General features: G+C 46.1%; 1 protein-coding gene across 6 annotated transcripts in view; it reads left to right on the plus strand.

Annotated features, from left to right (window-relative positions):
• LOC119170482 (uncharacterized) overlaps nucleotides 1-27,951 on the plus strand; it is a 126,130-nt gene that overhangs the window by 71,375 nt on the left and 26,804 nt on the right. For 5 of the 6 annotated variants that reach the window (XM_075887256.1, XM_075887257.1, XM_037421659.2 and 2 more), the window contains 3 exons: nucleotides 9,467-9,654; nucleotides 14,421-14,666; nucleotides 24,220-24,455. In XM_075887256.1, the coding sequence (XP_075743371.1) occupies nucleotides 9,467-9,654; nucleotides 14,421-14,666; nucleotides 24,220-24,455 (670 nt within the window). The remainder of the gene's footprint in view (nucleotides 1-9,466; nucleotides 9,655-14,420; nucleotides 14,667-24,219; nucleotides 24,456-27,951) is intronic. The other variant, XM_037421661.2, reaches the window with a different exon arrangement.

Below are 27,951 nucleotides of genomic sequence, written 5' to 3' on the forward strand. Positions count from 1 at the left end.
ACCAAGTGAAAAAAATTGCTGTTTTATTGTACAGCCCTCGCTGTGGCAGTCCCATCGACGCGAAACTATCATTCATGAATGTCTGGTCATTCCTACAACAGAGCATATCATACATAGATAAAATGTTGTATTTCAAATGCATTGCACAACTTTTCACCATCGACTCTGCGCGAGTTCTATGCCATCGTCACTTCGCCGCAACAGCGGCACTTCACTATCAATTTCTTAGCGAGGCCGTAGTCGCGGTCACCCGTGACTAGTTTCCCACACCCGCCACTTACTTTGCACCACGCTTTGCACCATAGGGAATCGACGAGAAGCGCATTCAGAATCTCCAAGTGGACCGTCAAATACGAAGCTTCAGTGTCCGCGGCAAAGTCCGATATGACGCATTGCTTGTAACGGTGAAAACCACAGTCTTTCGCGTTGTCGCCGGTGTTGATTCAAGTTGTTCAGGCATGACCTGCTCACGAGCACTCACTCGTGCTATGTAGCTGCTCGTGACAGCTTCAGTGTGAACTCACGCGAGACTATAGTCGGGGCGAAGGATGCCATCGTTCTCCGGCGGATCACTGTCAGCTGCATTGTCGTGGGCCGCTTGCTTATCGCTTGTAAAGCCAGGCGATGGCATGCCCTTATCTTGCGGACCGCTATTACCTGCGCCAACAATGTCAGATGCTCCGGCACTGCGAGTCGCTTGCTCCTCGGTTGCAGAGTGGCACGATACCGTGCCTTTGTGGAGAGGACCGCAATCGCCTCCATCGCCAATATCGGGTGCCTAAGCAATAACGCTCACTTGCTGATTGCTTGCAGAAACCCGTGATGTCGTGTTATTCGTGCTTTTCTTTTTTTTATTTTGGCTCGCCTTCGGCCAATCTCATACACAGAGTGGAACTTTCTCGGTCCTCAAAGCACGTTCGTTGTAGTATAGTAACCTAAGCCAAAATGGTGTCTCAACTAGCCAGGTTTTCAAATACAGCGGCCAAAGCCAATCAGACGACGCCATTTTAGCCACTTGATCAGAAGTGGCCAGTGACAATGTTCTACGCCTTTCTTTTTCCTTCTTATTTGAGAAAGTGGCAAGCTCAGTGCTACCCGACCGAGCAATAAAAAAGCCGAACGCAAGAGCTTTTCAACTACTATACCAAAATGGCCGCGTTGTAGCGGGCCGTTCAAAAGTTACAGGCAGCCAAAATAAGCGCGATTTGTCCAAAGTTTAAACAGCTGGGGGCATGCCAACGCATCTTTGATTTACTGTTAGGCTGCTGATAAGCGGGATCTCGAAACGAAAACATGAACACGGGTACGAAAATGACACTTGAAAATTGAATTTTTGGGCAAATTTTTCGGGTCCCAGGAGCCGTGTCTCCCCTTAAACAGTCAAGGTAGTATCAAGGGAACACGGAAGTAGATCGTGCGCACAGCAACAACCGCAAAACTCGTTGTCTTTCTCTTTACAATGGCCCCTAGGAGTAAAGAGGAGCCATCCTGCCAACCAAGGCGCAGGTAGTATCAAAGGGTCCTAATATGGCTTCAGTTGGCTAACATGCACCATATCATGACCGTGATGCCTTTAGTCGAGGGATGGCATCACGGGTTTAACGACGTAATTGTCAGAGGATGTGCGGTCAATTATGCGAGAGGGGCCATGACAATGGACAAGAAACTTTGTTGAAAGTCCAGGGCTGTGTGGTGGGACTGACAACCAAATTAGTAAACCAGTCGCAAAATGTAGTGTAGACCCATCGGTGTCATACCGCAGCTTTTCACGACCTTGTGCGGCGGTTGAAAGTGTACGTGCAAGTTGCCTACAGTCCTTTGTGTGTTTGGCTCTTTCAGACAACGTCATGCACTTGGAAGGGTTAGGCCGGTACGAAAACAGCATATCTATGGTGCAAGAGGACCCTTGTCCATTTAGCAGAAAGAACAGCATAAGGCCAGAGGTAGCTTGTTTGGCAGTGTTGTAAGGTAATGTTACGAATGGCAAAATAGTATCCCATTGCTATAATCCGAGGCGACGTACATAGTGCACAGCTCGCCGGTAGTGCAGTTGAACCTCTCCGTCAAGCCGTTCATTTGCGGATGGAAGGTTGTTTGGTTGCTTGCAGCAAGAAGGGCTTGTATTACTTCGAAAAGGAACATGTGCCCTCTGTCACCTCGCGATTCCCTTGGGGCTCCATGCTGAAGAACGAAGTTCCACAAATTGAAGAATGCGACTTTGCTCGCAGTAGCAGCCGAAAGTGCTGTGGTCTCAGTGTAGCGCGTCAGGTGATTGACTTCCACAATGACTCATCGGTTACCCAAGGAGCTGCCGGAAAGTGGATCATGTACAGTCGCTGACAGATTTTTCGGACTCAAGAATTCGGATTTGTTGGATATTTCGGACTTCAGAAATGCATCGTCAAGGTTTCCATCGCACTACTGCATTTTTGCAACCCATTTTTCGGGTGAATTTTGTTCAAAAATCTGATTTTCCGGAGTAAATCGTTTGTTTTGAGCTACACCACTCGATTCTTAAAGCCACCATGTTGGAATTTCGGTTGGCTTCGTCGAGTTAGGCTTGCAGTGGCTAGTTTCGTGGCCTCGGAAGATTGGAAGTGTGCACAATCTTCTAGTTTGGGAGGCCATGTCTGATCTTCCTTGGCTATCAAAATGGCAAAATTTCTTATTCAGTGAGCCTTATCATCATCATTAATACTTTGGCAGGTTTTTATTTTTTTCTGGTCGTGTTAGTGGTGTGCCAAGTGTGTTTGAGCCGTCATACATGTCACATGCTCGCTGCTGTTCGCGATCGCTCACTAGCACTCCGTGGTTATGGTGCTCTGCAGCTAAGCTGGAACACGCAGGTTTGATCGTGGCTTCGGCGGTCGGGTTTTGATGGTGGTATAATGCTATAATGCTATAATGCTATAGTGTCGGTGCAGGTAAAACAAGCCCAGACCATGTTGTTAAAACCCACCAAACAGGCGAGACGTTGCATGCATCTTTTTGCAACTGTCATCAAGTTTTGTTCGCTTGGCTCCATGGAGCTACCAACTCTGCCATCCGCAACAGTTGGCGACAGAAATTGCCAAGGCGCTTGCTAACGATGTTATCGTAGTCTGAATAGAAACGAATTCGCTCGTCTCAAAGAACAGAATGAAGCATAGCATTATTGGGCGTCTTTTTGAGTTTTCTAATCTGAATAAACTTCATTTTCAGGGCTTGACCATTTTTTCAGATTGTTGGATTTTTCCAAGTATTTCGCAGTCCCCGCCAGGTCCGGAAAGTCGGTCGGCCACTGTAGGCCTATGCCAAAGCAATCAAAAGGATGAGTCAGACAAGGCAATGGTTGCAATTCCGCAGAAGGCCGCTGGTAAACTTTTCGCCGCTGGCATGCTGTTGCAAGTGCGAATGGTACTGGTGGACGAAGCGATACATTTCGGCCCAGGAGAAGCGGGGCCCTAGCCTTGTATGTGTTTTGAGCACACCGGCATGATCATTATGAAGAGCAGCGTGAAAACATTAACATGTTTCAGAATGCAAGTGTCGGGGAATCATGAGCAGCCACTTGTGACTGTCAGGGAATCAGTCCCGCTGGTAAAGGTCATTGTCATGTGCAGCAAGGTCAGTGGCTTGGCGACGAAGTGTGCGAGAAGAGGGTGGGGTGGTTGGATCCTCAAGGAAGTTTAGCATAGCTGAAAGACGTTGCTCAACCGGCATGTTGGCTACGTCAGTGGGTGACAGAAATGCTAAGCACATTGATGTGGAAACCACATCGAAAGGTATCAGCAATTGGGAAAGCACATCAGCGTCAGACTGCTGCTTGCCTGATCTGTAAACAACGCAGATATCATGTTCCTGTAAGCGAAGCACCCAACACTTGAGGCGTCCTGATGGATCTTTCGACGAGGACAGCCAGCAAGGGGCGTTGGGTGCTTTGCTTACAGGAACACGACATCTGCTTTGTCTACAGATCAGACAAGAAGCACTCGAATTGCTTACAACAGCACTTTCAGTTTATCACTTCGATTCACCCGGCATGTCAAGCCACCACAGTTGTCTAGTGGTTATGGCACTCGACTGCTGTCTTGAAGGTCATAGAATAGAATTTCGCCTACGGCAGCCAGATTTCGATGGATGTGATATGCTAGTGGCTGATGTACTTAGATTTAGGGGCACGCTAAAGAACCCCTGCTGAGCGAAATTTCAAGATCCCCCCATTACAATGCTTCTGATAATCATAACATGGTTTTGGAACATAAAGCCAACGAAACAATTATTGTTATCTCTTGACATGCTATGTATATTACACTTCTTTTACCGTCTGCACCCACATAACAGAGCCTATGCGTTCTTTCGTGTACTAAAGGGAACAGAAGTGCATCATTGCCTCTGTTATGGTGTAAAACCTTTTTAGGTTATGGGTGACTATATCTAGTTAAACGTGCACCAATTTACTGGTAGAATTACAATCGAGCACTACCCTGAATCTGCATTGCCACGCCGCTGAATGCCACATATGGCATAAAGGATCAAATGCTTTGGTCAATTGGTAGTCATGAGGAGTTTGTTGTCTGGCAGCAACGAGGTATGTTTATTGTTTTGTGTAACTTGTACCAGCATAGTTAAAATATCCTTCAGGACAAGATGTACAGTTTTCATTTAGTGTCGTTCACTGTGTATCACCTCACTTCAATGCCCATTTTCAGTGGTGATGATCGTGCATTGGCTGTAAATTCTTGTTTCAAATGTAAGTTGTGTTTCTGTACGGACGGATAAGGTGTGCTGTGTTGACAAGGGATTTCTCTTTTGGCGGTGGTGGTGAGGTGGTGATGTTACAAATTATGTGTGCGCATAGTATCAAGTACGGTATTTACTCACGGAATGAATGCACTTTCTTTTTCTCGAAAAATCGGAGCAGAGTTGTGTGTGCGTTTATTATGCGGGGCAAATTTTACGAAAACTTTTTTCGAGAGGAGCGAAAAATTCGGTATTAAAAAAAAAAAAAAGTTAGGTTGCTTCGCTTTTTGCAATTGACATATGCGTACGCTGTTTGGAAGCATCTCTTTTGCACTTCACTCATCTTCTGTGGTTGAAGGCATGCTGTCTTTTGCATGCTGTCCCTGAACTGCCCGTGCACTCCATGAAATTGTTTTGCGGCTTTATTTTCTCGCAATCGTTTAACCGCAACTGGTACTATTTGCTGTGATCACGAGGGGCACCCAGAAGTGTTCGCTATGCACTTCGCCAACTTCGGGGCAACCTTGCAGAACGACCGTGACGACACCATTGACATTGCACTAAGCTACCACTGAAGCAACAAAACGAACTGTCGATAACAGGATTAACAATGAAATACGGCTGCCGTCTCACTGTTCACATGAGAAGTTTGTGTAGAAACTTGAAGTATGTGCAAATAACAAGCACGTAGAGCAAATTTCAATCGAAGCAAGAATTCGGGGTGCTGCTTGTTGCGGTAATTGCCGCGATGTTTCCTGGGCGACAAGCGATTTTTTTTTCAGAAACCTGCAACGCGATAGTGACGCATGGCCATTCGGGAGAGCAATGGCAACAGTCGTCGCTCGAAAATCACGGGCATGTGGGTGGGCCTTAAGGTTTCGTACTTGCAGGAAGCAACCGTCGGTTGGCATGGGCAGTTTCGTGACCTTTGCTCGCTGTGTACTTATCAGCTGCGATGTCTCTACACTCGCACCATTCGCGAACCCTTCTGTGGGGCACGGATAACAAAAAAACATGGGATGTGCCGCGCTCAGATGGTGGTGGTGGTAGTGGTTAGAAGATGAGAAAAGGCACCTAATTTCTGCAACTTGGTCGGGAGCACGGCGCAGTGCCTCTCAGATGGAAAGAGCAACAGTAGAGCGTGTGGCAGCGGGCAAAGAGGGGAAGGGAGCAAGCCGCGGTGGCTGAAGGGGGTCGGCATAATAATAAGAAACAAGAGATCGAAAGGGCAAGAATGTGGCAGGCGTCGTTTAGCAGAACAGCAGCGCACGAATGTGGGGGGTGCGTTTATTATGCTGGAGAAAAAAAAAAACAGATTTTGACGACTGATGTTGGGAGTGCGTTTATTATGCGAGTGCATCTATTATGTGAGTAAATACGGTATGCATATGAGGCTCTACCCACTGTGTGGGCAACAGAAAGACGTATTTTCAATGCATGCTTTTCAACGTATCTTCAGATGTATGTTCAACAGAAAAATGTATTTTCAATGTATATATTTCAATGTATTTTCAAATTTATATTCAACAGAGAAATGTGTCATTTCGAATATACTGTGTTTACGCGCTTCTGAGCACCCCCCCTGTTTTCACTATAAATATTTTGGAAAAAAGTTTGATTGCGAATCTAAGCAACCCTCTTTCTTTTTTTTTTCTGTGAACATGGTGCAGTCAGGGCTGCCAAGCTCGCACTCTCGTTGCTAATCTCTGAAGCCGCCATGTCGTATGTTGCTAGGTTTACACAAGAGATGGGGGCAAAAGAGTCAGCAGCCAATCCAATTCACAAGTCCGGACAGGTAGCGCTGGTGGTTAGCATGTTGACGTTTCTTTGTCAGATTTTTGATAGCCCTTATATCGGTCAGAATGAGTTCAAAGAGGGCATCCTGCAAAGTTTAAGCGAGCTGCGATCGTGTTTGTCGAAGACAATGGCAACCACAAAGCTGCTGCAGAGTTAGGCGTGGACCGAACCTGTATCATCAGGTGGAGGAAGCAGCGGGAACAGATTCTCAAGGATGCCGCGACTCGCAAGAAATTAATGAGACCGTGCAAGGGCCTACACCCCGAACTCGAAGAGGAAGTCTGTGAGTTTGTTCGCTGAGCGAAAGAAACAGGGGCTTCGCTGTCACTGCCGATGCCTTTTAGACGAAGGCAATGGAGATCGCGAGAGGAACGGAGATCTCCCGCGCCACGTTTCGTGCTAGCCATGACTGGGTGGAGCGCATGATGCAAAGGAATGGATTTTCTTTGCATGATATGCCTAAAGCTGCCAAGTGATTTTAATAACAAACTGGTTGCGTTTCAGCAACATGTGCTGGATCTCCGCAGACTCAACAGCTACGATTGCAGCCAGATCGGCAACGCCGATGAGATTCTCATTTTTCCGATATGCCGAGAGCAAGCACCATTAATGAGATAGGAGCCTGGGAAGTGAGGGTGATGATGACAGGGTACGAGAAGCAGCGTGTCACAGTCATGCGGCCGCAAGCTTCCGGCCTACATAATTCTGAAGAGGAAAAACATGCCCAAAATGAGTGTTTTCCGAATGATGTCATCGTCTGAGTCCATGAGAAATGATGGATAATGGAAGATTGGATCTGGGTTGTGTAGCAGTGGCACCCTGGGCACTGCTTGGGGGAGCTTCGGGTACGCAGTTCATGCTTGTTCTAGATGCTTTTTGCGGCCACGTTACCCCGTGTGTGAAGACCAAGCTGCGAGCGAATGCGACTTGGTCGTGATTCCAGGAGGCATGACACCAGTGCTGCAACCCCTGGACGTCTCGGTAAACAAGCCGTTCAAGGCTTTCCTTCTACATGAGTACGAAGAGTGGATCCGGAACCCCAACCGAAATAAAATGCCGACAGGAAAGATGCAGAAAGGGTCCACCGTGGCTAGATAGATTTCGGACGCTGGAAAACGAATCAAAGTCGATGTTATCTCGAAGTTGTTCAAGAAATGTTGTATAACCAACAGCTTACGGCACTGAAGACGATCTATTGTGGGACATAGAGAGTATGGTGGAACGCACTCGAGTAGTGCAACGGACTTGAGCGGCAGTGATAGTGGCTGACCTAATACAAAGTTGGTGGGTTCACTGTGTGAGCCTATTTTTTCTTTTCATTTTTTTTGTCCAATTAAAATGCAGTTTCTCGTGTCTACCTCGTGTCGCAAAAGGGGGTGGGGTTGTGCGGTCATTTTTCGATTTCTCGTATCTAAGCACACACACACACCCCCCCTAACTTTTAATATCGCGATCATGAAAAAAGGGGGCGCCTAGAATCGAGTAAGTACGGTAGGTGTTTTTGTGTCTGGTCAAACAGTCTGGAACGCATGTTGAATCCTTGAAATAATAGGTTGAGAGCTAAAAGCTTCAAATGAAATAATCCAAGTTTTGAATTGTGAAAGAGCATAATATGGAGGTTTTTTGCGCAGTACAGCAGAATATTGGTGCAGTGAGACGATAGACATAAGGAGGTAAAGGGACACAAAAGTCAAATAACAATTTACATCAGAGTGAAAGCTTAATGTATGACAATGTCGAAAATGACAATATTATCAACATCAGTGCCCTACTTACCGAGAAATTAAGGTAAACGCACAAGAGTAGATGCGCTGCAGTAGGACATTCTCAAAATGGTTCCAATAACGTCAGAAAAATTGGCTACGGTTAATAAATAGTAATCGATCTAGCTGCGTTAAATAAAGAACCTTCTGTGCATTAAGAGACGCAATAAAATGCTGCTTGTTGGTGTCTGTTTGATTCATGGAAAAATGAACCACCGGACTTTACTATGGAGAATGGCACGAGTGGTTCAAAAATTCAATTTTCGCCTGGTTAAAGTGAACAGGTAGTGCCATCCAGCAGGGCCCAGTTGAACCAAGCGCGCCTGCAATTTTGAAGGCCATGGCTAAAAATTGTTCAGTGGCCGTTGTTGCTGCTTTGGCTCCCGCTACTTTCCCTCTGCTGCTACTATAGTGTTGGAGGTCGGGCATTAAAGCTGGGCAACGTTCTTCACGGCAACAGTAACGTCAGATGTTTTGTTGAAGCGGGTGATTTCAAGTGCGCTAACCTGATGCGGACCTCTAAAACGCGATTTTGTTTCAAAGTAAGCCTTTTGTTGGCATTAAAGTAACACTACAAGGTTTCTGGACCGTCATTTCAACAATCAGCGTCAACTTAATAGTTGCTTTTAGTGTTCCTTTAAACAACATGGACAATCGCGAGCCGATTCAGGCTTGTTTTCTTAGCTACAGCACCACGAGGAATAAGCTCTGCATAAAAACTTCTGTTTGTGTTGTGCTTAGTTGGAAGTAATTTACCTACCCGAAATTTTAATATGCTCAAGGCCACGTGTGCGTTTCACGTTTACCTGTGAAAAGGCCTGGTGTGGTTTAGATAGCTCATGTGTGACTTTGGTGTTGCCAAGTTGACAGTCCGCTACGGTAGTTACAATTCTAAGCTGAGTAGACCACTCTGTTTTCATCGGCTGCTGTGAAAATTTCATTGCTGGGTTTCGAGAACCCTGTCAAGCGGCTGCTGTACATAGCTCTTTGCTGCTCCTCAAATATACGTATTCTCTTTTGTTTATTTTAAAATAAGAAGAACAAAAGGGATTTCAAATAGAATATTTTTACTTTATCCTTGCAGCCACTTTTTTGGCTGTCACTCTTTGTTGTGAAATTTAGGTGCCTAGGACTGTTCTGAGAGTCTCAGTGTTCCTTATGTGTTTTCTGAACTGATGTCACAGATGAGCCCCTGCCTGATGATGTGATGGAAGAGTTCAGAGACATGCTGGCATCACGGTTTAGGCCTGGGCAAGTGGGCGGCCTTCGCCGAGCCATTGCCCGTACACGAGCCAGTGAAACTGTGCGCACCCGCATTCAGCGCCGTCGTGCAGCCATTGAGGAAGTAACTGCGTCGTCACCTGAACCCTGCGTGAGTAGTGACCAACCCTGTTTCTTGTTGTTCCTGGTGTTAACACTAAGTGGTGAAGAGACTAGCTGGATTAGGATGACTGCCAGTAACATGTTGGTAAAGGTTCATGACGAAAGAAGCGCAATATTCACGATGATTTAAAAACTCTGTTCAGGCCAAGGGGCCAGGCAAACTTTTTTGATACAGTAATAATCGACAAGCACGATAAGCTAACCACAGGAGAAAGGATTGAAGCCTTTTGAATTGAAGAAGAAGATAGGTGTGTCAGCCAAGCATTTGTTCTGCAAATAGATTCTGGAATTGCTGTTTCAGGCATAACATGACCCAGTGCATGTTTTGTCTTGTTGCAGTGGACTTCCAATAAATGGAACTCACTGAAACGAAAATGCCTCATTAACAAAGATAAACGGGCTCATATGGCTGGATTTCTATGTGTTGCGCAGTAAAATTCGTCGGTTAATCGAAGCAGCGCTTATTGTTCACCTACGGTTAAACGGCACAAACTCTAAACACAGCATAGACTCGCTCATGCCAAAGGTCGTCTCACAACCATAGCAACACTTTGAGATCGAGACAAGCCAATGCAGTAGCCATTTTCGCTTGTGGCTGTGGGAGCCAAGTCGGCGAGTCAATTGTGCGTGGGGCCTATTTGTGCGGCGAAGTGCGGTGGATCACGGTGTTATTTCAGCCTCATGGAAAAGAAGCGGCTGCACCATACACTCTCGCTTGAAAAAAAGCTGCAAATTCTTCAGGAGCTGGTTTGAAGCGGCCTGCCCAAAATAGAGGTGGCGAAAAAATACATCCCGAAATCGACGCTGTCACGGATCTGGAAAGACGGAGGAAAGATTGAAGGCACTGTTAAGAATGGGACCCTTACATCTAAACAGATGCGGATGCGTACAACGCCTTATGAACAACTAGAAGAGTTCATTTTCTGTGGTTCAAGCGTGCACGGAGTTTCAATTTGACCATAAGCGGACCAATTCTCGAGCACAAAGCTCGACAGATCGCCATGCAAATGGGTGTTAAGAACTTTGTCTTAAGCGATGGATGGCTCAGCCGCTTTAAAGCACGCCATGGCCTAGTCTTCAAAGCAATCTCAGGTGAGAGTGGTGCAGTCAACAGGGACATTTGCACCAACTGGCAACAGGGGCGGTTTAAGGAAATTTTGATGAGCTTTGAGCCACGAGACGTCTTCACCGTCGACGAGATGGGTCTTTTTTATAAGGCGCTTCCATCAAAGACACTCACCTTCAAAGGCAAAGCCTGTAGTGGAGGAAAATGCAGTCAAGATCGCATCACTGTGCTGGTGGGTGCAAACATGGCAGGAGATGTGAAATTGAAGCTGTTGGTAACAGGAAAATCAAGGCACCCACGTTGTTTCAAAAACGTTCGACACCTTCCCATTGCATATCATGGGAACGGAAAGGCGCCGATGACCATGGCCATTGTTGAAAACTGGCTTCGGGAGGAAGGCGCAAGATTTACGAGGCAAGGCAGGAAGGTTGTCTTCATCGCGAATAATTGCCCAGCCCACCGTCAGGTTTAAGTACTCCAAGCCATCACTCTGGAGTTCTTGCCAGCCAATGCAAAGGGAGTGATCTAGCCAATGGATCAAGGGGTTATTCAGAACAATAAAGTTCATTACCGCAGACAATTGCTCCATCAAATGCTGCGTAGAGCAGGCAGCAGGAAATGCTACAGCATAGATTTATTGGCAGCCATCCACATTTTGGCTTGTGCCTGGGAGCAAGTGAAGGTAACAACAATACCCAGATGCTTTCACCATGCTGGCTTTCAAGCACAAGAAAGCAGTACCTGATGAAGAAAAAAGCCCTGCTGATGCTGACGTTGAGATCGTATTCAGTCAGGTCGTACCCTCTGCCCCTTTGACGCTGCAGGACTACAAATCGGTTGATGAAAATGTTGTTGTGTACCTGTTGTGAAGAGACTCGAGGAAATGATTGCCGAAGTGCACGATGAGAATCAACCCTTCAGCGATGAATGTAATGACAATACTGCCAGTGCAGTGGTGCCACCAGACCGATCAGCTAAAGAGGCTGTTGAACTTTTGCAGTGCTGTTTTGAGCATGAGGCTTGTACAGAATTTCTAGCTAGTTTGTCAGGCATGGGTGAAACTTTGTAAAAAAACAACTCAAGCTTGCCAAACAAACCACTCTTCACTCCTTTGTTTTCTCCTACTCATCCTCATGAGTAAGGTGAGGTTTGTGCAATTTGAATACAGGTCTTGGTTCACAAAATAAGTGTACCTTGCCTAAATGAAACTTCTGATAAATGGAACAGTTTTATGGATCCCCTTTGAGTTCCGTTTAGAGAAGAGGAGTCGACTGTACTTGGGGGTTGAACATGTGCTTCCCTTCTGTACAAAATTTTTTTATCATTGCAGTCTTTCGTTTATTCACACTGTTTGTGAGAACAAGGTGGTTTGTGGTGTTGTGTATTTGTGTGATGCATGTGTATAAGAACCTTCTCTCCAAAATCAAAACTTTCATTTGCTAGTAAGCATTTTGTCTTGTGTCCTTGTCAAGTCTTAGTGCATATTGTGCTTGTTTCATCATAAATCTGGCTGGATGAATGCCTCGACATCTTGACGCTACCTATGCTTCTCATTAGGCGTGGTGCTGATGTAGCCAATAATGAGTTGCACTTTTTCAACCAGAAGCTCAGCACCAACTCAGCACCAACGAGTGGGGCATGGGGATCAAATTGCAAAAAAAAAAAATGGAAAAGAAAAATTGGTTTTTCTGAAAATCTCAGTTTCAGTTTCTGTAGGCATTTCTCTAGTTCCAAAATATCTTCACTGAAAAACATGCAGAAGTGTGTTCAAAAATTGGGGGGCCTGCAGAGGTGGTAAAAAGTATTGCGGAAATCTAAAGAAAAAAAGAAAGCGTTTTTAAAACAATAATTGCTTTGCAATGGCGCAACCAGGTACGGGGATCTTGAGCTCAGCGGAGAGAAAATTTCTCCGCATTCAAATTTCCCGCCTCAGCTGGCTCCTCCCTCTAGAAACAACCCAATGCCTCCTTTAGACGCCTGCAACATCACATGCTTTCCCATGGGGACGTGTGGTTCCTCGTGGTTCAGTGCTTCCTTCCTGAGGAGCGCTCACAGCCATCTGGCTGACGTAGTTTCACGGTTCCCTTGCGATGTGGTACTGTAATTATATATACGGCGATATTGAAGCTCGCTGTCGTTAATTTCGTCGAAAAAAACGGGAAGCATGCACCTCAAAGCACCTCAAGGGAACGAACTTCAACGTGATGACCGGCGCGATCGGCACGCAAAAAAGCATAAGAGTGTGCTCTTGCTAATGCAAGTTTCCTGTCACTGAAGGGGGCCTTTACAATGTGTGCGGATACTTAGCTCTTCCGGTAACGCCGTGTCGTGGGACCTAGTTTTTCTCAGCATTGTCGAAAGAGCTTCTGGAAAATGAAATGTTTGAACGCACTCGACGGAACTGAGGACGATGCGCTTTGAGAAGGCGGTGGCAGCGGCCACTACAATGATTCCCAATTGAACTTCGCAATCAGCGATTTCCGCTAAACCACGCGTGACCGGGTCTGACTGGTTAAAGTACGCGCTAATTCTTTCCAAATAATAAGTGCACTTCGTTTGTGCTCCTATTTATTTCTTTAAATATATACTGCGTGCGTTAGAACTGTGACACAATATTTCGTATGCGCTTGTGAAATTTACGCGTAATTTGCACGCTCCCTCCTCAGGGCATCAAAATCGGGAAAAAAATTGCAGATAATATGGGCGTAAATAGGCTACTTCCACTGGATTCAGAAGTGATGCCATTACAGAGGCATGACTGTGTTGCCTCCTGGACGGCAGTAGACATTGCTTTAATCTCAAAAGCCATGAGGAATAAAGCAGCCGCCGTAGCGAGTTCTCGCAGCCGACACTGTTTGGGGGAGTGGACGAGGAGAGAGCAGGAGAGGGCCAGAAACCAGCTCTTCGGTTCACATCGCAGGCATCTTTCTAGAGGAGGCATTGGACAAACGCGCAAAAAGCAAATGTCTGTAGGTCGTTTCGAGGCCCTCGATTGGCTGCGGCCGCCGTGATGCTCTGTCATGGTACGCCGCTAGTCGGATGATCGCTCCGTGTGTACATGGTCTGCAGCTTTCACGTCACGAGATCATGGCTGTTGATAATCACACTTTTACACTTTTTAGTCACGTTCGGACTTGTTCTGTTTTTGCGGGTCGATGATAATTGTGCTTCAGCAGCTGCTCCAGCTCACGAAAAATCAGTGCCGCAGAAGTCTGGCCATGTATATTACAAAATGTGATATAAGCAACGTGTGTAGACGTGTGGAAAGTTTGTGCCATTTCGATTCAGTGTTTGCACCGTTGTCTTGATTGTGGTAGATTCAATATGAAGCCTAGATGACTAGTTTTTTCTGTTTTTCTTGCGTTACCCCAGTCTATTTTGTGTCCAGACATTTTCGTGTGTTTTGTGGAAACGTCATACATAAACTGGCTGCTCATGCACCAATTTTTTATTTGTGCGTAAGGCTGCCATACGGGGATTGAAACGTCTTGTGTTTATTTGGTTTTATCTTGGTCAATGTCCTATTTTATCTTCATGTCTGCTCTTGACAAGGGACCTCACTTTAATTGTCTTCATAGCTTTTGTTGCGCTGGTGGGAATGGGTAGAAGGTGCACAACAGCAGAGGTAAATGTTTAGACATGACTTTGTGAACTGTTTCATTCAGTCCTTCTCCTGTTGTCGATTTCAGCAGCGCTCGTTATCATCAGCTAGACGTACCCCAGCAAAACGTACCTCAGCACCTACACGTCGGAAAGCATCAAGTCGCAAGTCATCGGGCCGCAAAGCAACAAAGCGCAAGCGACGCAGCACTGGCCACCGCCGCAAGCGCAAGACTAAGACCAAGGCAAGTTCGGTCAAGCGGCGCAAGACAACAACTGGCAGCAGCCGCAAGTCTCACCGAAAAGGTGGCAAGCGCAAGAGCAGTCGACGCACTGTGAGTACACTGTCGTACTTCGTACTGCCATTGCTGTCTTACGCTTTAAATCTACTGTATTTACTCACATAGTCCTCCCACACACATAGTTCTCACATCTCCCGCATAGCCCAACAAAAATATCATTTCTTTTTCTATAGTACAGTGCAGTCCACTTATAACGATATCGAGAAAACCTAAAAATATGATCGTTATGACCGGTGATCGTTATATCTTGACTACCGCCAAAAAATCGTCGCTGGACGTACCTTTTGTAGCTCCAGGCTTCATTTCGCTATTTTCACCAATTAATAAATATTGTAGATAGTAGGATGTCAAAAACAAGACTTTATTTCTTACTCCGAAGAACGCATCACGGGTTCGCTGAGGAAGAGAGACTGACCGACGGCGGGGTGGGAGCAGTGGGAGGAAGAAAGCACAGCCAGAGGTACACAGCCGGAATGCCAACGAGGCCCTGCCCCGATGCGGCCGCGCCGCTTTGCTTTTCGCTTTTTTTATTTTCTCTCTCTTTCTCGCTTTCGTTCGGCAAGCTACGAGTAGCTTGCCGGCTTGCCGTTGTAGAAGGCGGGGAGCCGCGGAGCGCGGCGCTTTGCTTTTCGCATTTTTTTTTTTTTAATTCTCTCACCCTCTCCGCGGTCGATGCGCGGCGAGGCGCAAAACGTGACACAGCTGGCGCCATCTGTGCGCGCCGCGCCAACTCGCGATGCTCTCCTCAGCTTTTTGAGTGGCCGGGACGCGCTGCTGGCGCTGTGCTGCAGTGGTGGCAGATACGTACTCGCCTACGCTAACTTTTCGTCTTGTCTCGGCATAGTTCGTTTCAGAGGAACTTATCAGTCTAAGTGTTACGATTATTCTGAATGAAACATGCCGTCCACGGCAAACTTTTCATCGTTGTATCCAATATGCGGTGGATAACATATCGTTATATATGGTTTTTTTCCCCATAGCCCCAATGCATAAAATGAGACTGTTAAGGGGGGACACGGGTTTTAAAAGCCGAAAAATCGTCAAAAAGTTGATTTTTTGGAAATGGCAGTTTTGCTATTTCCATCCAATATTCTACCATTTCGCCAAGTTTTATGCAGTTTGAAACGATATCTTAGCCGTAATATCAATTTTAGCACCAGTGCCAGCTAAATATGAGCCAAGAATTTGGTAAATAAAGCGCCTTTTCCGTGACACGCGACGGCCGTCATATTTGTCCGACAGCCGCGAATCATATATCGTTTGAAAGCGCAGCCTCTCGTCTTGATTTTCGCGCCATTTTCGGCTCCGAGCGCGCGTTGGCTGTGAAGATATCCCGATTCAAAAAGAAGTCCCAACACGCGCAGTAATTGGCCAGTTACGGCACGTGACCCGCAGCGGGTCACGCCATTGGCCTGACAGGCATCGTCTGCATCACTCCGCGGCGACTGTGCGCACACCGTACGCGTCAACTGGTTTTCGCACGTGAGCAACGATGTCGACGCCGTCGCCGAAGTTCGCTACGAAGTACAAATTCGGAACAAAAAGGAAGAGGAAGACTCCGTACAACTTCCAGAAATGCGCTGCTGTGCCACCACCAGTTCCTGACCATGCGGAGAACGGCGTGCTTCCCGAGTCGAGCGGCGCCGATGCGGGCGTGTTAGGCCTAGTCCCCCAAAGCGCTCTTGACAACCGCCGCGGGTCTTCGTCGTCGTTTCGGCACGACACTGCAATGTTGCAGCCAGAAGATTTGCGGCGTATAGAGAGTGAAGCTCAAGAAAAACTTAATGTACTTGCTTCAACTCCTGCTACTGCCCGAAAATCTGACTTTTTGGATCGTGATGACGCTGCCACACAAGCTAGCAACGATCTCGCTACAAGTTTTTTCATCGCTAGTTACGACTCGATGAACGCGCTGCTGGCGTCTACCAGTTGCAAGTGTACAATTTGTGGTGGTAACCTCACGGTGCGAAAAGGTGAGCGGGATTTTGGCCTTGCTGTGAAGTTTGTTGCCGAATGTGCGATCTGCGGCGATAATGTGCAGGGATGGAGCTCGCCGCGCGTGAGCGGCAAAGCAAAGCTCAGGCCTTTTGTCATAAACATCCTTGCGGAGCGTGCAATGCAGAGCACCGGAAACGGGCAAACCGCAATGAACGACATTTTTGCGGCGATGAACATTTCGGAGAGAGGAATGCACAATAAAACATGGCAGGGACACTTGAAAACGAAACTCGTCCCCGCGGCAACCGATGGGGCAGAAAAGTTGATGGGGACATGTGCACAATTAGTGCGCGATTTGTACCGTGACCTAAATATAAACAGCCCGGACAACATCGCTATATCGTTCGATGGCACATGGATGACGCGCGGCCACTCGTCTCATATCGGCGTCGGCACCGTAATTGAGCTCTACACAGGATTTGTGCTCGATTATGTAGTGCTCAGCAATTTCTGTGCTGGGTGCGCACGGGCACCAAAAGAAGTTGACCCTGCCTACCAGGCTTGGAAGGAGGCACACGCATGCCAGAAAAACACGGACAAAAAAGCTGGGGAGATGGAGGTGGAAGCGGCACTGATCCTCTTCCAAAGATCGCTGCAGAAGCATAAGCTGCGGTACACGACCTTGTTGTCGGATGGTGACAGCCGCGCTTACCTTGCTCTTCAAGATGCGAAAGTCTATGGATACATACCCGTGGACAAGGAAGATTGTGTTAACCACATTCACAAGAGAATGGGCACAGCACTGCGAAATCTAGTTTCCAAGCAGAAGTCCTCTGGTACAGAGAGTCTCGGTGGGAAAGGAAAGCTGACTGGTGAGCTTATCACCAAGCTCAGCAGCTACTATGGCTGGGCCTTGAAATCGCACAAAGGTGATGTCAAGGCCATGCATAAAGCAGTCATGGCCACATACTACCACATCACCTCAAACGATGTCACTTCTAACCACACTCTCTGTCCAGAGGGCCCAGATTCATGGTGCCGCCAAAACGCAGCAAAGGCCAAAGGTGAGCCTGCTCCAAAACACCGCCACAATCTGCCACCCCATGTATGTGAGGCGCTTCTTCCAGTTTACAGACGTTTGTCTGATGAATCGCTTCTTCGGCGATGCCTAAGAGGGAAGACCCAAAATAACAACGAGTGTCTCCACTCAATTATTTGGGCACTGGCGCCGAAGGAGAAACATGCATCATTGTTTGCTGTGCAAGCTGCTGTGGCAGAGGCTGTAATGAAGTTCAATTCTGGGTATGAAAAAGCTTCTACAGCCATACTTCAAGAACTTCAGCTAAACCCTGGCCAACAGTTGACCAAGCGCATGAGTGAAAAAGATCGCCACCGTGCTGAAGCATGCGCACGCAAGCATGCTTCTGCAGAAAACTTGCAGCGTGTGCTACGAAAACAACACCGAAATGACTCTAAACAGACAGACTATGTTCCTGGAGGGTACTGATGCTAGGCCATTTGTGAACATTGTAAATAGTTTGTGATTTTCTGTATTAAATATGAGCCTATTTTGTTTTTTGACGTTTTCTCAGAATGTCATTTTCGATGTTTTTGAAACTTGCCAAAGCGATATCTTGGTCTTGAGGTCACATAGAGCCACAATTCTTGTGGTGGCATGTAGCTACATATGTCTCCTACACAAATGTAGGAACAGATTTTTCAATCTAGTCTTTCTAAATTTTTATTCTTGGTACTAATTTAATCGCTTGATAGAGATATCTGGAGATTAAACTTCAAATTGCTATAAAATTGGTAATACTTGTAATATTAAAAAAGTAATCCTACATTTGTGTTAATTACACTTCATAGTATCTAGCCATATGTCAATATTAATATTCTGGCCAATAATTGCCTTTCCATTGTTCTGATAAACAATATAGGATTAATTTTAATTATCTCTGCAACTGGCCAACCAATTTCAAAAGCAATTATATTTTTGAAATCAGCTTGAAAAACTCTGTCTGGGTTACAATTTTCATTGAATTTGGTCAAGAAATATAAAAAAAAAATTTAAAACCCTCTTCCCCCCTTAAGTCGACCCATCGTTATAACCGATATATCGTTATATGTGGTATCGTTATAAGTGGACTGCACTGTAATTGTCGCACCCTCAAAAATTGCAGCTGTAATGTCGTCTGCTCCTTAGCCACTCATGATGATAGTGCACGACAGCGCAGCGCCATCTCTTAAGCGTTATGCATATACTATGAACGCACGAAGCCCCAATCTAAGCTAAGCCAGAGTGGCAAGTGTGTGTTGCGGAATGTTAGTGTACGTTGTATCGGTTTTATGGTTACACTACGTGGCGATGTGGAAGCTAGACGGCTGCTTTCAAGCTTAAAATGATTGTAATGCTGCACCCGCAATGCGTAAAGCTTTGTGTACGGTATGCCAAAACTCTACAATTTTCTTGCAGTTTTTGTGTCTCAAATAAATCTTGCCTTCTGTTAAACTAGTGCTTTTATTCTTAAGGTAGGTCTTTATTAGTACTTCTCAAAACTTACAGTTAGTTGCTAGCATTAGAATTGTGAATCGGGGCCAATTTTCTTTTTTTTTTTTTTTTGCTTCATACTTTTCGCGGAAAATTTTTCTCGCATGATTCTCACACCCCCCAACTTTTCGTCAGTTTTCTGGACAAAAAAAAGCGTGAGGATTATGCGAGTAAATACGGTATTTTTGAGGACTTCCTTTAAAGGGGCCTTGCAAAACTTTTTGAGCATGGTCAACAAGCACTGCCAATCAGTAGTAGAGGCTCCCGACAACACGCGAGCCAAATACTATAGGGTTCGAATCCCGGCTGCGGCGGCTTCATTTCCGATGGAGGCGGAAATGTTGTAGGCCCGTGTGCTCAGATTTGGGTGCACGTTAAAGAACCCCAGGTGGTCTAAATTTCCGGAGCCCTCCACTACGGCGTCTCTCATAATCATGTAGTGGTTTTGGGACGTTAAACCCCACATATCAATCAAATCATCCAAATACTATAGCACAGCACGTGGCCTAGAATTCGCAATAAATTATCAAAGTCAGCTAAAAATTGCTTTCTCTTCTCTCTACAAATCACGGAATAAGCCCAAAAATCACTCGTATTAAGCCCATCTGTCTTCCATTGGCTGATTTGAACATGGCGCGCTCAGTCCTTACAGAGATCGCCGCGGGAGGCCGCTACTTGTCCACACGTGCACGCGCAATCACACTGAAAAACTTGCGCATTAGAAGAAAAAAAAAAAGAAAAAGTGCTCAAGGTCAGGAGGCGCGCGTGACATTTTTTGTTTGCCCCTCCCATCCCTCCCTGCTTAGCTTCCAGCGCTTTCGTTGGGACGAGAGAAGAGAGAATGCGATTGCAGCATGTGACAAATCTTTTTAGCTCCGCTTGTACTGGACAGATTTTTAAAAGTTTTGTGGCGTTGACTTTTTGAGGCAATACACTTTTCCAGTGAATTAATTTCACGGTTACTCAAAAAAGTGTTTCAGGGCCCTTTTGATTGTAGTCATAACATCATATGGGTGCATGTGTTGATTGAAAAAGTGGCAGAAAGGACAAGAGTGCCATAATGGTTGTTAATATTAAAAGGTTTATGTGGGGACCATCAATATATTGCTGTTTAGAAAAAAAGGTTACTGGGTTACTGTCGGTAAGAACAGTTGTAGCAAAGCTGGTAGATACGCCTTGTGGCGTTATGCGCAACTGCTACATCACCACTGAAAGAACATCCATGTCATGTCACTGTTTTGTTAAAAGAAAAACTTTGTAGTGTTGCTAGATTTTTGCAGATCATCTCATTACTGACCATTCACTAGCAGGTGAGCAGTATACAGTCGCCGATCATTAATTTAGACATGCCCGTTTATTTGGACACCCTCGCGGCACCACCGCCCATCCCATAAAATTAGTGTAAACTTGCGTCCCACAGTGCACTGTTTGATTTTTTCCAGTTCGCTGGCTGATGGAGTGCAGTGTTGAACACCAAGCTGGTCGTGATGCTTACAATATCTTTGCTAGGTTGCCCGGTTGCACTGACTATGGCTAAGAGATCGTGCCAGTGCAAAAGTCAAGGCAGAAATAACACTTCCCTATCTTGAAGGCTACGAGTTTCGACTACTCGTAAAAGCCATTTTTCCGCTTGAGCCAACTGAGAGTGTATCGAATGGCTACCACGGTTGTACAGAAAGTCAAGTCCAAAGCTGATTGTGACATTCGAAGTGGCTGGACGTACTAAATGGACAAAAACAGGACAGAATCACAAGTTCTGCAGCAGAAAAGAGGCTTAGTTTGTTTCTTTTTGCCCTTAGAGAGATCGCTTGTCAATTGTCTCTGTGGCTAGGCCTGATCTGTATTGCTCTTTTGTACGTTGCTTGACATGCGAGGCCTGATCTGCGGATATGGCTTCTATGCTTGTTCCATCTGTGCCATCAGTACTAACCATGAAATGCATAAACCACAAGACATTGATGATGGAGGAAAAAAGCTGCTATTCGAAGGCTGCTCAGCCTTTATGCAATGTTGCTCAGGAGCTTTCGTCAACTTGGGCAAGGATGAAATCATCTATCAGGTCCCCGAACCAGCGCAGGTAAACAGTGACTCCAGTGAAACGCTGGCCGTAACGGCGCTACAACCTACAGTGAGCTTCATGGATTTACCAAGTCCCGGACCCCTCACCGGCGGCTTGCAGACTCCTCGGCTCATAGGCGGCTATGTCACATGCATATGATCCAAAAGTCCCGAGCCAGTCCTCGAGCCATCTGCGCGCTTGATGCTGTCTGCGTCCACTGTGGCGTCTGCTATACCGTCTGCTCTAAACTGCTCCGTTCATGGCAGCGACACAGGCCACAACGCCGGCCCAATCACAACTTCAACAGTAGTTATATAATGTATTATACCTATTTCCATGATGGAACTAATAGAGTGATGTGCCGCTCTAATAGTTTAGCATGTGCGCTGAACTACTTGAGTGCACATGCATCGTAGACCCACATGGTCCTTGCACCGCTGTTTCTCCTGGCGAGTATCATGCATGTTTGCCCGATCTTCGGGAATATGCACGCTCTCGACGTGGCTCAGAATGCCGATGACAAGAACTGTGTGTGCAAACAACGCAGAATTAAGAGACACGCAAGAAGTGGACCGAGAAATGAACAGAAAGCAGGAGCGCGTCGAAAATTTCTCATGTCTAGCTTGAGATGGCCGAACAGCCATGCACACCGTGCCGTCGTCAGTAGGCTGCCCGAAAGAAATCGTTCACACAGTTCCAGGCCGCCCGCAGGCCGCCAGGCATGTGAAAAAGAACATGCGTTCGAGCAGTTCTGGACCAGTGGGTGGAGCTTCTCTTTAGGTCTCCGAGAAAAACAAATGCGGCGCCGGCGTCCGGGGACGTCCGGAGCTTTTCGAGACAGGTAAATCGAAGAAGCTCAGTTATGGGCAAACACTGACCTAACTACAGGCAGAGTTGGTTGTCTGTGACCATGCTTGTGTGCAGATGTGCATGACAAGTTTTACCGGCCACCGGGCCACCATTAAGGGTGCTTTTTTTTTCTGTTGAACTCTTTTTTTCTGACTGTCGATTCTGACTCTTCGGCTGTTCCCGCCAACTCCGAATAAGCGGTTGGCAACTGTAGTTTGGTCACTTCAGCATTTTGTTTTCATGCTCTCTAGCAAGCCTCCTCATCATCAGATGTTACTTCCAGCAGTGCTACTGCCGTGTTATATGTATTTATTGATAAGTAGATGTTTGGAATGTGAGCAGATGTTAAAATCTGATATTATGGAGAGGTGGCACAGGAATGCAAATTGAGGTACGCATGCCTCACCTTCTGTTCTTTCTCCAGCTTTTCATTCTTGCCCAGTCCTGTATAAAATGTGATTGCACTGCACTTAAAAAAAGTGTAATGTGCCGCTCTTATTTTGCTTAGCAGTGTGTTTTAGGAGTTTAATGATTTGGCTGCACAACGCATGTGTTTCTTGGACTATGTTATGTTTCAATTGCTCTTTACTCCTAGATAGTGTGACAGATTGACCAACATACTGAACGAAGATGGAAGAGCCCATAAACAAACTTTTGAAAATACTATGAAGAATGAGCGTGTTATTCTCTCCTATTGTTTACCGTCTCTTCTGCAGATAGTGATGCCAGCAGTCTGTGCACACGACATGAAGAGGAAATAAGCTCTCGATTTTTCTACAGTAATAATTCGAACTCGCATATTTGGAAAAATCAGCTAAGTCGAACTTTTCCGGGGCACCGAACATTTTCCTTTACGTCCCATGTGTGCTTTTCCCTTTATCTCAAAGTATTTTTGAGTCGGATTGCGGATAACTGGAAAATCTTAACTAGGAGTGGGACGAAATTCTGCCGCCAGACCATTTGGCAGGATTCACGCGATGCTGCCATGCCTAAAGTTCGTTGATTTTTTTTTTTTATTCTTATGCAGCGGCACCTGCCACTACGTCAATACTTGTCTGCAAACGTGAAGTGCGCAAAGTCTCAGCCCAGCGACATCAACTTCGTCAAGCAACCCTGTGGCGTGTCATGTGATACATGCGCTGAGCAGGGAGGCCCTCTGCCCACACTTGGCATAGTTTGTTTCGTTCCCTTTGTGCAGTGCTCGTAATTTTCCCCGAGGTGTGATTTCCGTTCATCGATGCAAAACGAGCGGTACGGATTTTTCACTGACTGTGAGGAGTGGCAACTTAGCGTGAGTGCAGCAAGCATGGCGTCAAAGCAGTGCAAGTCGCTAATGCTACAAAAAAGGTTGCCCTAATTAAGGAAGTGGAGGAAGGAACCCGAACAAAAACGAGTATCGTGCAGGAATTTGGGCATTTCTTTGTCTACGCTTTCGACCGTGCTTAAAAACAAGCAGAAGGTGCTGGATGGATTTCAGCAGAGCTTCTCTAGCAAACGGAAGCGGGTTCAAGGGTCGAATTTGCTAGACCTTGAAGTGGCGTTGATGGTATGACTGTGAAATGCCAGAGCGGCCAACCTTTCCATCTATTTTATGTTACTCTTTTCTCTTTTAAACCTGCACGGTAACAAAGATTAGAAACTGCTGCTGTAGAGCTGGTAAGTACTATTGATTTTTCTGAAAAGTGTTGATTTTTCCCAGCGATTAGCGCAACTTTGCTTATCTAAAAAATCCATTTATCTCGAAATTTTCGCTCATTCTTATGACTTCAACTTAACAAGGTATTACTGTGTATACGAGGGATGTCAGTTGTGAATGGTCTCCTACCCTTCCTTGCTCTGTAGTTGCACACCTGTTTTGTCTTTGCTGGCATGATTGTCTTGTGCGATAAACTGGTTTAACTTTGTTTCATGCGTTCGCTACTGTACAAGCGGGAGTCGCTGCGTGTAGTCAAGAAGTGTGACGTCTCGGTAGGCTCAACACTCAGTGTTGATATTGACAACCTGTTTTGTGGAGCAATGAATGGCGAGGAGGGGATAGCATCTGTAGGAAGCGTAGTGAATATGAGAAATAAGCCACTCTCTTGTAGTCAAACAGGGAGTGGTTCAGAGACCCTCTAAGCCATACGATTTCGGTCACAGTTGTGCCAGCGGAATAAGCTTTTCGGTACTTTTTTTGGTTGTTATTGCAGACACGCCGATCACGTCTGTCCTCAAGACCGCTGGCCTGTCCTCCATCAGTGCGGCAGCGGATTGCCGATCGATTAGGACTTGCACGGCCTCCACCCGGCCAAAGCTTGCCACTCATGCGCCGCGTCGACCTGGGCTCTTCTGCTTTTGCCACGGGCCCGCAATCTGTAGGCTCAACTTATGGCCCGTCGTTCTCCTTGTTTGGTGATCGAGATGAGCTGGTCTCGCTCGATGGCAGGTGAGGGTTGCTGCTGTTAAATAAGCTTAGTAGGGATCATTCTGGTGCAAGATGGTTGCACCAAACACAGTCGAACCTAGCTACAGTGGAACCCCAGTTATAGGCAGTGACACTGAGCCTTGCCCAAAAAACGAGTACAGACCACCTGAATCAGCCCATAGTATGACCTTGTGCCTCTGCATGCAAGGAAGGTAGATTAAGTTATTCGTGAAAGGTGACAGCTAATGGCAGTGCTTCATAGTTGGAGAAGGTGTGAGCGAAAATTATTCTCAACTGGTTTAACTTTGTTTCATGCCTTTGTCTACGCTTTCGACCGTGCTGAAAAGCAAGCAGAAGGTGCTGGATGGATTTAAGCAGAGCTTCTCCAGCAAACGGAAGCGTGTTCAAGGGTCGAATTTGCTAGACGTTGAAGTGGCATTGATTGTATGGCTGCGAAATGCCAGAGCGGCCAACCTTCCTGTCTATTCTGTGTTACTCTTTTCTCTTTTAAACCTGCACGGAAACAAACATTAGAAACTGCTGCGGAAGAGCTGCTAAGTACGAGCAATTTTTCTGAAAAGCGCTAATTTTTTCCAGCAATCCAACGGCCATCTTTCTATCAATAAATATAGTCCGAAAATTGCCTGTGCACAAAAATGAAACCGAAACCACGTTGCCAATAGCCTGTCATCAGAAGAGTCAAACACAGTGTCATTGCTATCACATAATGGCGACCGACCATGAGTTTTCGTAGAAGCATGGTTCCTTCCTCCATGCTTAGAATGCCTTCGTGTGTGATTTAGCTGTGTGCATCGTAATTTGTTGTCTTGTAAAGTGCAAATTGTGATGTCCCTCTGTTATTATGAACGTTTACGTCAAGTGAAAGTAATTCTGCACTGTGAAAACAGCTGCGTCACGCCCTAATGCGTGCGTAAGCCTGTGACTGCGAGTGCGACAAAGGCAGGAGATCAGATGCAAAAAGATGAAGATATCAGCTTTTTGGCCGGCTGAAGCTACTCTGTGTGAACAGAGCTTGACTAGGTAACGTCCCTGGATACGTACGCATGCGGTCGAGGGGTGTGTAGAAGCGCATGAACTTCCAGGAGAATCAATTTTCCATTCATAAAGGGACATCTGTCTCACTTTGTAGATTTCTAATCGTCAACCTAAGGGAATGCAGGTTCATACCTTGCTCTTGTGAATATTTGGTCGATGTTTTATTAGAGCTAATGTGGTTTTTTTAGAATCTGAAAGTCGTCCGGTGTTGGTGTAAAACTGCATTGTAAAACCAAGGTTTTTAGTACATTATTTCTACGGTGAGTTTGCCGGGACCAAACCGATTTGTCATAAAATGCGGGTTGTCTCGAAACCGGGAGAATATGTAATCAAAGTTCCACTGTACATGAAACCTTCAAAGCAACAGCTTCGGTGTGAGGAATAGTTCAACGTAACACTTGCTAAATACTACAGTCAAACTTCGTTATGACGAAGTTGAAAGGGGAGTCGTAGTTACTTAGTTATAACCATTAGTTTGTTATAGTCAATATCCATTCCTACCAACAATTGGCCAGCAGGAGAGAACGTACTCGCCAACAAATATCACAGCTGCCCTCCGCGCAGGTTAAAATGGCCGTCGTAAGGCTAAAAACTAGCAAAATAATAAAGAACAATGCACTTTATTTTGGCCAAATTCAGCACACCAGTTGACAGATCACTTCGAAGAAAAATATTCCTCAATAGACTTTTGCCGACTTTTCCTCAAGCGGATGAATGCGTTTTCAGCTGCAGCAGCTATTTTGAGTCCGTCCTCGCCGTCATCGTAAGCACCAAAAAAGCGGCACAGCGGGTCTGTGGCATCCAGCACTTGCGCGGGCGGCGGTACATCGGGTTCACCAAGTTCGCCAACGTTAGGCTCCGGGGTGTCGAAACATTCGTCACTGTCATCATGCACGCCCGTCACCGCGGGCAAAATTTCCGCATTTGACAACTGTTCGGTTGTCACCGCGTCAACATCAACACTGGCGTACATGCAGAAAGTGTTGCAGTCAGGCACAACACCGGCGTCAGAGAGAGCATCCCACATCGCCTAGGCCTGGTCGCCCGCGGCACCAACACATCGGCGAAATATTCGGCCACTTTTTTTTCTTGATGCCAAACTCAAGGGCTTTCAACATTGTCGACTTCTGCTCGGTTGTTATATTTTTGCGCTTATGTTCGCCGCTATGAGGCGTAAACTGTTGCGTGCTATAAGATATTGAGAATTGACGTGTACCAAAATGTTCAGTAAATGCTCATTGTGGACGAGGAATAGTTCGTTACATTCATTGTGGGGAAATTTTCACTTCGACGAGGTTTTGAATACATGGGTGTCTATGGGAGTTTCCGGGGGAATTACAATGGCTTCATTACATCCATTAGTTCGTTATATCCCGCTTCGCTATAATGAGGTTTTACTGTAGTTGCATGCTGCAAAAGCATGCACTATCTGTGAAAGCAATGCCTACATGCAAGCATAGAGTCAAACTTCATTATAACAAAGTTTAAGGGGGATTCGTAATTACCTCCTTATAACCATTAGTTTGTTTTAGCCAATATCCATTTCTACCTACAATCAACCAGCAAGAGAGAATGTACTCACTACCGAATATATTGGCAGCCCGCAGCGCAGAGAAAAACAGCCTCCGTAAGGCAAAAGCTAGCAAAATAACGAACAATGCGCTTTATTTCAGCCATCTTCAGCACACCAGCTGGCAGATCCCCTAAAAAAAAAAAAATTCTTAATTGACTTTCGCTGACTATTTCTTACGCGGATGTCTACTTTTTCAGCTGCAACAGCCATTTCGAGTTCGTCCTCGTCATCATTGTAAGCATCGAAGAAGCGGTGCAGCAGGTTTGTCGCATCCAGCGCTTAGGTGGGCGTCAGTGCATTCCCAACATTAGGCTCCGGGTTGTCGACAAAATCGTCTCTGTCGTCATGCACCCCCGTCACTGCGCGCACGATTTCCGCATCTGATAACTCTTTGGTTGTCATTATGTCGGCATTGGCATCGACGAATGTACAGAAAGTGTCGCACTCAGGCACAACGCCGGCATCAAGGAGAGCCCCACACGACGACTGGGCCTGGTTGCCCGCGCCACCCTCACTTGCGACATCGCCGAAGTCTGGGCTCTCCAGAGCTGCTGACGCCAAATGAGGCATGCCGGAAGCAGTTAGCAATCCTGCTTGCCGTTACGGCCATCCAGACAGCTTACAACATCTCGATCGCCATGTCGATCGTCATTTTGTGCTTCATGCTCACATTCAGCAAAATTCGATCAATGAACTGTTTGCACTAGTAGCCTGACTTGAAGTTTATGATCACCCCTTGATTGAGGGGTTGCACAACTGCAGTACAGAGGAATCCCTATAAATCAAATGCTTAAATGAAAATGCCTCATGAACAGAACTTAATGGGCTCATGTGGCTGTATTTTTGTCTTGTGCTGTAAAATTAATCGGTTAATTGCAACACTGCTTA

This window comes from Rhipicephalus microplus, chromosome 2, assembly GCF_043290135.1.
Source record: "Rhipicephalus microplus isolate Deutch F79 chromosome 2, USDA_Rmic, whole genome shotgun sequence".
Taxonomy (NCBI): Eukaryota; Metazoa; Arthropoda; class Arachnida; order Ixodida; family Ixodidae; genus Rhipicephalus; species Rhipicephalus microplus.